The sequence below is a fragment of the Merops nubicus genome, unplaced genomic scaffold (genome assembly GCF_000691845.1).
Source record: "Merops nubicus isolate BGI_N331 unplaced genomic scaffold, ASM69184v1 scaffold32428, whole genome shotgun sequence".
Classification (NCBI taxonomy): domain Eukaryota; kingdom Metazoa; phylum Chordata; class Aves; order Coraciiformes; family Meropidae; genus Merops; species Merops nubicus.
This window is the reverse complement of record NW_008624217.1, coordinates 16,851-26,337: the sequence shown is the minus strand read 5'-3', so window position 1 is coordinate 26,337 and position 9,487 is coordinate 16,851. Positions and strand designations below refer to the sequence as shown.

The following is a 9,487-nucleotide window of genomic DNA, read 5'->3' as shown; positions in this document are numbered from 1 at the left end:
TCTATGATTCTATGATTCTATGTTTATTGTATTTACGTGTCTGTCCTTTTAAAAATATTTATAGGTAACCTGTAGAAATTCTGGTGGGCTCCAGCCCACTGTGCCCAAAATAAAAAATGAATTCATGAATTCAGGCCAATAAAATATTCTCTGCATGAAAATGACAACTTTTTTTTTGCTGAATTGTCCTAACAATGCCTGAAATAACAGGTATAATGGTTAAAATATTCAGCATAAGTTAGTGCCTTCAAAGGAAACTCGACAGCACCTTACTAAAAGAAATGCCACATGAATACATGCACTGCTAAGTGTACCTTGTAACACACAGCAAACAGCAGCCATGTATTGTATTGCCCTCCTCACGTGGCATATAACAACTATTGGCAACCAGTGCCATGCAAAACAAATCCATTTTATCTGCTTGTGTAAGTTTTGTGTTGTATATAAGGGCCAAGTACATGACAAACATTACTAAACCATCTTCCCAGGCAACAGGCTGAACTAAGAACAGAGCTCCACAAAAGCTGCTTTCACTGGGTCTCTCTAACCGAGGCTGGATTCAGTTCACTTCTGATTCCTTGATGATGACACCATCACCAATGTCTGAAGGAACCTCAAGGAATTATGTGAAGATTTATAGCCCTGAACTAATTGAGCTTGCAACCTCACTGAAAAAAAAAAAAGCAAATGAAGCAGCACCTCAAATACTGTCCTTAACTACCAGCTAGGGCAGCCATCTCAGGCTGACAGTCCGAATTCAGATGAGAGGATTCTGCAGATGAGCAAATAGACAATGGTGAAAAAAGACTGTGAGTCTGCATGGACTCTGTGCATACCTGATATATCTAACAAAGAAATATCTCAGTAATTCTATACTCACCCTTTGGCAACAACTTTGGTGGAAATGCTATTTAACAAAGTAAAAAAAAGTGAGAACAATTGAAAGAATTTTCGTTGGCTTTTAAAAGCATCCTTTTGAAAATATTCTTTCAAAAGCCTGTTACCAAATATTGGGTTCAAACATTCCCACTTTTGATCACTGAAAAAGTACAACTACGTCCAGATATTTCTAGCACAAGGAAACTGAAGAACTGCAATTTCTCCACTGCTTCCTTCACCTTGGTCTGGAGTTAAATTCACTTCACTTGTCCATAGCTTTTGATAAATCTGGGAAGGTTCAGAAGATAAAATCCAGATGCAAACCATGTATGCAACTGCAGTACAATTTCTGCACATGGCCTGACACGTTGATTATTCCCTTGTACATCATCGACACAAATTCTTGATGAGCATACATTTCTAAAAGCAGTACATAAAATAAATTAATGTTTACTTTACTTATTGTTGCGGTTTAGGCACAGCCAGCAACTAAGCACCATGTGGCCACTTACTCCTCCTCCCTGACCCTGATGGGATTAAGAGGAGTACTGAAAGAAAAAAGTAAACTTGTGGGTTGAGATAAGGAGAGTTTTATAGGACAACACAGGGAGAGAAGAAATAAGAGTCTACAAGCGAGTGATGCACAATTCAATTGGTCACCATCTGAAACCAAACACTCCACCCATTCCCGACCCATGATCCCTCCTCCCTGCCATGAGCATGACAGCATATGGTATGGAATGTTCCCTTGGCTAGTCTGGATCAACTGTCCTGGCTGTGCCCCCTCCCTCGTTCTTGTGAAAATTATCTCTATCCTAGGCAAACCCAGGACATCTGTAAAAGCATGAAAAGATTATTTAGGAGTTCAGTAGTTTGTCAAAAGAAGCCACAAACCCATGATACATAATGTAAGCCAGTTAATTTAACTATAATACATGTAACTGTCAATGAAGATAGCATGCTGCAACTGGTTTTGCCACATATATTCTGATACAGTTATATAACTAAATTTGTAAAAGATCTGAAAAACGGAAGCAATCTGCACTACCTTGCAAGTTAAACTGAGTCTCCTGGAGGACAGAGATAATTTCTTCTCGTGGGGGTAGATCTGGAAACTTTTCCTCTAGCATTGACAGGACTTCCTCCTGCTGCTCTGTAATTCTGTCAGCCTCTGAAGACATGCACTTGAAGAGAATGCTTCCTGAAAGATTGAAAGACAAAAATCAATGCCTCCTGTAAATAGTAGAGAGGTACTACAGAAATAAGAAAGTTTACAGTATTGCCATACAAGCCCTTTCCTTCTTGGAGACTGTTTCCACTGACGAATTCACTAAATTAGCTATTGAATACTTTTCACAAAGAAACATCATCCTAATGTGAGGGCAGTTTCTCAGATGTGAACTGGATGCCTGGCTGGGCCTATGCTACAGCTAACTGACTGCTTCCAGTGCTGCCATTGTGTACAGTGTACTTCTGTACACCTAACACAACTCTGTGGCATGGCTGTAACTCACTCCAGCTAATTCCTCATCAATGAGTATACCAAGTAAGCACAGCACATTCAGCCAAACAAAATTACTTAATTTAATTTTAAAAATTAAAAGAAACATAATCCAATAAATAAATTCACCATAATTGGTATGCGCTTACAATATAGAGGTAAGTATGATGTCTTTTCAGACAATATGTACTGCATATATTCCATCCTGGAAGAAAAACATTGCTGATAGCTCAAGGTTTATAGTCACCCCTTCCTTCCCTGGAGACTAGGATACGATTTGTTAATATACCCAAAGATAGCCTTACTCATACTAAATTAAGGATAATAAAATCTTATACTTCAGCATTGAAATTATTTATTACTGTACCATGCACAGGGATTTAAACAAGTGTATGACTGCATTGCATCATGCTAGGTCAATGAGCAAATCAGTACAGTAGTATAAGACAGTTATTCCGAGCCAAAATGTTTAGGCTTTAGCACAGAAACAAGAGAGGACAAGAAAAACATGGACAAACCCATCTTCAAACTCACCAGACTGACTAGGACTCAACTAGAATGTATCTGTTTTTTCCCCTGCACTGTCATCACATAAAGTAAAGAAAAAGCACTTCTTCAAAATTCATAAAGTGCTTGCAACACAAAACAATTTTGCTATGCTAAGTACTGAACTCCTTATTAGACAAATCCTGACCGGACTAAATAATAAGCAATGCTTAACACGCCAAAAGCTGTCCCCCATCAGATAGTAATCTCTGGAAACTCACATACATGAAATTTGATTCTGTGTTTCTGCTACAGATACTGTCTGCCAATATTCTTTTAATTCTCACCAACCCTTTCTTTTTGTCCATTTTACTATCACTTGAAGACAACGCTCCTGCCCTATTTAATAGTATTGCAAATACTGAAGAAATACAGACTGCACGAAAATCTGACCTAGATTGACCTATACTGTCAATACCGACATTTGTAAATTTAGGTACACAAAACACAGCTTCATAGCAAGCAGATTTCAGATGTCTACAGGTAAAGAACTGGCACATAAAGCAACCAAGACTATACATATTGGCAAGGTCTATTTTTCAGTCCCTTTTATGTGAAGCAAGTCTCCCAATCAGCAGCCTCCAGAATAACTCATCCAACAATATCCCTTCACTGTTACTGCATGTAACCAGATAACAGTGCCTGTGCAACATACTCTTGTCCAGAAAGCCCACAGCACACTCCCAGTAAGCACAGACCTGCACCTGGATAAATGGCAGCTCAGAGACACTGGGATAAATGGCAGCTCAGAGACACTGGGATAAATGACAGCTCAGGGATCAGGCTGTATGAATTACTGCAGCAATAGCAATCTTCTGCCATTTCAGCATCCTTTTTTTTTCTTCCTCCAGGAGCAGACAGGGAAATTGTTCATGCACAAAGGAAATGGAGACTCCAGCAGAACGTACTGGACCTACAATGCATGCTTAAATTCATCATACAAGTACGTACTGGAGCAACAGGATAAGCTAGGGAGTCTGTCCATCTGCATAGGTCCTCAGATACACAAACTTTTAGCACAGCTGTGTGTGCTTCTGGCACGAGAGTGTTTTGAGAAGACCCAGAAGAGAAAATCTTAACATAAACCTACTGGAAAATGCAGTAAAATGAGGTGTGAGTTGTATACCAAATCAAGCTCATCAGTTTTGAAGTCAACATGATGTGAGCTTCATTGTCTGCCTAATTTTACAGACATAACTGCTGTGCAGTGGGTTTGGCCTCAGGTCAGCAACATCTGATTTATTTCAGGGCCATGTACCACATATCATTCCAGCCTAACTACAGAACTGGTTGTGAATTGAGCAATAACTACACCACCACAGTTTTTATCCAGTCAGTCCTGGATTTCAACTAAGCTATATATAAGCTTCTGTGTTTTCTCAGAGAAACAATTCCTAAACTTACAATAAAATGAAACAGACTCTTTAATTAACCTTTTTTTTTTCTGTGTCAGTATTTCAAGCAGATAATGTTCCCATCCATCACAGCCAGTTTCTACAGTAAATTCAGGGCTGCACCACCAAATTAAACCAGCTAGCTCCACACTTGATGTAGTCCAGCCCTGAAGGAGCCAAGCAAAAAGGGTATTGGAAGACAAGACAGGAGAGGAGTTGAATGAAGAAGAGGAAGCAGAAATTGAGTTTCACCCGTGGAGGTTTATCTTGGACATTAGGAGAAATTTCTTCACCAAATGAGTTGTCAAGCATTGGAATAGGCTGCCCAGGGAAGTGGTAGAGTCACTATCCGTGCAAGTGTTTAAAAGATGCGTAGATGTGGTGCTTGGAGATGTGGTTTAGAGGTGGACTTGGCAGTGCTAGCTTTACAGTTAAAGGTCTTTTCCAGCCAAAACTATTATATGATTCCATGATTCTATATTTCTCCAACTGCAGGAAATAGGACAAATGGCAGGAGAAAGCTGTGGTTACACCAAGAAAGGTTCCAGCATTCAAGTCAGTATCTGACTGTGATTTTAATAACTGCCTGAATCACAGCTGTTATGCAGCATGAAAAATCATCATAAGCATTGTTTGCTAAAATAGTACATGGATTTCTTTCACATAAAAGCAGTTCTACTATAGTGCTGCAGCAGCAGCACTGCTCATGCTAATAAATCCGGCTTAATTCTCCTAAACACACAGGTTGGTAGAAGGAAACTTTTACATTATTTATCTATTCCCCCATCAAAAGGAACAGACAGATTGTCTAGGACATACTATGGCAGCCTACCATGCATTTCTACATGCACCAGTGTGTATTTGTTTCTTGCTTTCACATGTGTGACAAATCCTTGGTTTCTTCAACAGTAAAGACATCTTGGATTTGATCTCTCCTTTGGCAGAACACAGATATTACTTTAAAGCTGTAAAATCAGAATGTGTTTAGACATGCACTGCACTGTCTAACTGGAAGCCTTTGCCTTTCACCGCTCAGTTCAGGGTCAAGTCTTTTGTGTATTTTCATTAGGGTGACATCTTCAAAGAGCAAAACAAACTTTGGAACTTTGAGATTTATCATTTAACAGAAGAATGAAGTGCAACCAGCCTGAAATAATGCTACATCATAGGCAGACATCTCAGAAAGGTTTTTAAAAAGCTGCTTTTCCCACTTGCCACAGCAACATTGTAGTGCTTGCAATTGCTAATTTTTCTACCGGGACGAAAGCAAGAAAAGGATCCTTCTCAAATCAATGGGGTGTCAGCAAGCCCTAAGATCAACATTTATTCTTCCTTCATTCTTTAACACCGTGCTCATCAGCAGAAAAGAAAGGCACACATGCCTTCTCTCCCTGGCATCCTCAGCATCTCTGTCAGGGTTAAAATTCTGAGTAGATTAGAACAACAGTTCACTCAAAGTACTTTGGCCTAGCCAAAGGTCAGTAGCCCATGTGCTCTCTTGTAAGAACCTGCTGTAAAGGAGATACATGGGCTCAGAAATCTCCTGCAGATTTTACTGAGTGCTGGTACAATTCCCCCAGGGTTTCTGAAAGCATAATGGAGGCTGCTTTGCCTGCTGACAAGCACAGGAAAAAGAGATATCTAATAGACAATACAAGATTCAATATTATTTCTTGTGTACATCACACTATATTACAGTTATTTTTTTCCAAAGAGGTCACTAGAAAATAGGGTAGGATTCTTAAAAAAAAAAAAAGTGCATTTTATTCTTTTTTGCAAAGTTGTTTGGAAGTAGAACACTAGTTTTGCCAAAAGCAATCGCTGTGCATTAATATTAAACATGATCTAATGAAGGCAGAAGTCATTTTGGAAAAACATTAAGAACAGCACAAGCATCTCCTGAATTATAAGTTTATGGCTGACAGAAACAGTACAATGAAAATATAGGCATTTCTCCTGTCAAGGTTTTGTTCCATGATGTGGTAAAACAAAGGACAGGGAAAAGGAAAAAACCAACAGTCCCTCATGGGAAGCATACTTGAAAACTCTACCTCCAGACCTCAAGGCAGAAGTGGGAGTGGTGGGAGGGAAGCATTGCCTCCAAGAAAACTATACCCATACACAAAACCAAAAGTATTGTCCAAATAAGTGCAATATTTGGTGCAGTTCAAAATGCTCTAAAAAAAAAAAAAAAATTGGCAAAATTCCCAAAGTCCTTAAAAGGGAATCTCTTAACATGTGTCTGGATGGCTAGAATAACAAACTAATCTTCTCTACTGAAAGTCAGACTGCCCTAACAAGGCACAAAAAGACCTCAACTATGCAGTTCATCATTAACAAAAGCAGATTCACGTAAAAAAAATTGCTGATGCTTTTGCTGTAAATCTGTCTTTATTTACATGTTGCAGTCTGCACCTTGTGGCATCCTTCAAGGCCTTATACAAATAAACATAAGGAGGCATTTTTGAGAGTGCACTGACCCGAGGTACCTGACAGTGAGTGCCTGGAACCACATCCTTGCCAGCTGGCTGCAACAGAAAATGTAATGATTCAGCAGTTTAATGGATCTTGATTTTGGCAACAGTCCCCTTGTAAGCATCTCTGGGGAAATAAAATAATACAGGCCCAAGACTCTGGCAGGTTCTGTAATTGTTTGCTTCTGGCACAAGTCCAAGGACAGCGCAAGCTCTAACTTAAGGCAAATCTGGCTGTACAACACTGACTCTCCAAGCAGGCTCTATTCAAAGCCCAAGGGCAGAATTAACTTATAGTATGTCTGACAGGGAGACAACGATACCAGGAAAGAATTCAGCTGAGAAAAAAAAGTCCTTAAATATTAAACTTCCTAAATCAATACGGTTCAGTTTCACAAAGCCTTTTCTTTTTTTTTTACTTTTTTTTTTTTTTTTAAACACCAAAAAGGGCACTTGAAGTTTGTTCAAAGTTGAAATAGGGCAGGTTATAAACATCTGCCTTTGTTATTACAATTTTTTAAAATGCCAACCAGACTGTGAGAAAAAGGAATTTTGAAAAAGAGGCAACAAATGATGCTGTCATAGCCACTACATGACAAATTATGAAACATGAAATACTTGTATTTTACAAGTCTTCTAGCAAAATACTCACTGGAAAGTCAGAAAATGAAAGTTAAGTTCCCAGCTCAGAGACTGAGATGTTAGGATCTCTCATATGTTTTATGAAAATAAAATCCTAATTCTTAGCACTTTGACTTCCACTCTGGCCTTCTGTTTTGAACTTTCCACCAAATTTATACATATTAACAATATATAGATTTATATTGGAAGTAACATAACAAAGTGGGTAAAGCCCACTAGGACCTTGTCATTGGCTCTACATCTGTGGCATGTCACCAGAAACAGGGCTGTCCCGTGAACTTCTATACACACATCCACTGGGAGAGAGAATGAAGCACCCACCACTCCTTCCAGACCATAGTATGTGAGCCCTTTCTTTCCTATACCCAGATGAGATTCATTTCAAAACTTACAGTTTAGGGGCAAGCACTTTGACAAAAGGCCATAAAATATACAGAGAAACACTTGGAGAGGTTTTATTTGATCTTTTATTTTCAGACTGCTTGTAGTCTGATCTGCCATCTACATATATTAATATCTAGGAATATTTTTTTTTTAGCTTACCAAAACAAATAATGGGATTCTCCGATTTTTCTCAATTTGCAATGAAAGGTTTTTAAGCACCAAAAACTTTTTTCTGTTTAAGAGAGACACAAGAGGACTCAGTGTATTGCTTAGGCTTATATGCATACAAGCTGTATTGCTGGGAAAAGCAGAAAAGCATTGTCACAAATGCAGCTATGTTTTGTTGTTTAGGCCTTGCCCATGGTAGACCTCATACCATGCATGAGAAGGTAAGCAGAGGCTCCGATAGCCACTAAGTTCCTCAAAAATGTGCTACAGAGCATAATAATTAAAATGAGGTTATTATTTTTTAAAAAATTATCTAGTATCTTGTTCAAAACTGGAATTGTTATCTCTAATGCAAACACTTTTAACAAAACCACTTTATTTTCATTTGGATACAGACTAGAGAGACAAAACATGAAGATGCTTACAACCATGTATAGTACATGAACATGTCCATGTTCATTACTCATAGCACTGCTTTCTGACTCCTTCCTCATCAAACAGGTATCCTGAGAGACCCCCCAAACGCCTTTTTTGGTTCTGCCTCCAAAAATCAATTACTATGCTTGGTCATTTGCCCAGATTCCTGGAAAGCGACTCAACAAAAATTTGGAGCTCACAGAAGTATTTTCTGACAGGTTTACTAGAGCTTATTAGCATACAAAGATACTAAAAGGGAAGACTAAATGCTGTGTTACTGGCAATGTTTCTTCTGTGGAAACAAAAAAATTATCTTTTGTAATTTTGGGTATCGTGCCTGTTACTCTAGTTAACACGGTGATGAGTAGAATCACAAATCAAGACCCCAGTAACTTCTGAAATCTAAGTGTAGGCAAGTATTCATTAAAAATGCCTATATTAATTTTTAAAAGGGCATTCAACAGTTGCACATCACTTAAGACCTAAAACCTTTAAAATTCATTAAACACCATTAAAATTCAGTAAATAACTTAAAAGCAGCCGTCAGTCCTTTTCAACCGCAGTTTTGTTTTTCCAGCTGAAGAGTTCTGCTGCAGTAAATAAACCAAGGAAACTGGTTCTGATGATGAGCTATGAAGACAGAAATGAAAATACTTCTGACGGTTGAACCGCCATCCTTTTTACCTACCAAGCACACAGTACAAAAGAAAAGGACAGTGTAAGGAAGATTTGGTTACAGCATCCTTATACACTAGGAGTTTCACATCGCATCATTAAAACATCATTCTATAAAAAGGTACTACCATCAGGAAAAGCTTTAACATGTAAATAGTAGATTCCAATCCATATTGTTGTCCACAATGCCCCTGGAATCGACGAACTGCACAGCTTTTCCAGCTACCCAGCTGATGTGTCGACAGCTCCATTTAATATTCTTGCCTAGTGATACAGCAAAGACCTCTCATGCCTATTTTTAAATGCACATTTTTAATATTCAATATAATGTTACTCTTTAACAAACTCTTTACTCCCTGCTTCTTTCATGAAGCTTCCCGTGGTCTTTAAAAGGATTGTTAACCAAA

At 38.5% G+C, this 9,487-nt stretch overlaps 1 protein-coding gene across 1 annotated transcript in view; it reads right to left on the bottom strand.

The window, feature by feature from the left end:
* Positions 1-1,927: 1,927 nt before the first annotated feature.
* Positions 1,928-9,487, bottom strand: part of PRUNE (prune exopolyphosphatase) — a gene marked incomplete at both ends in the record, with an annotated part of 9,752 nt that continues 2,192 nt past the window's right edge. The window contains one exon of the mRNA XM_008945335.1: positions 1,928-2,080. Coding sequence (XP_008943583.1) covers positions 1,928-2,080 — 153 coding nt within the window. The remainder of the gene's footprint in view (positions 2,081-9,487) is intronic.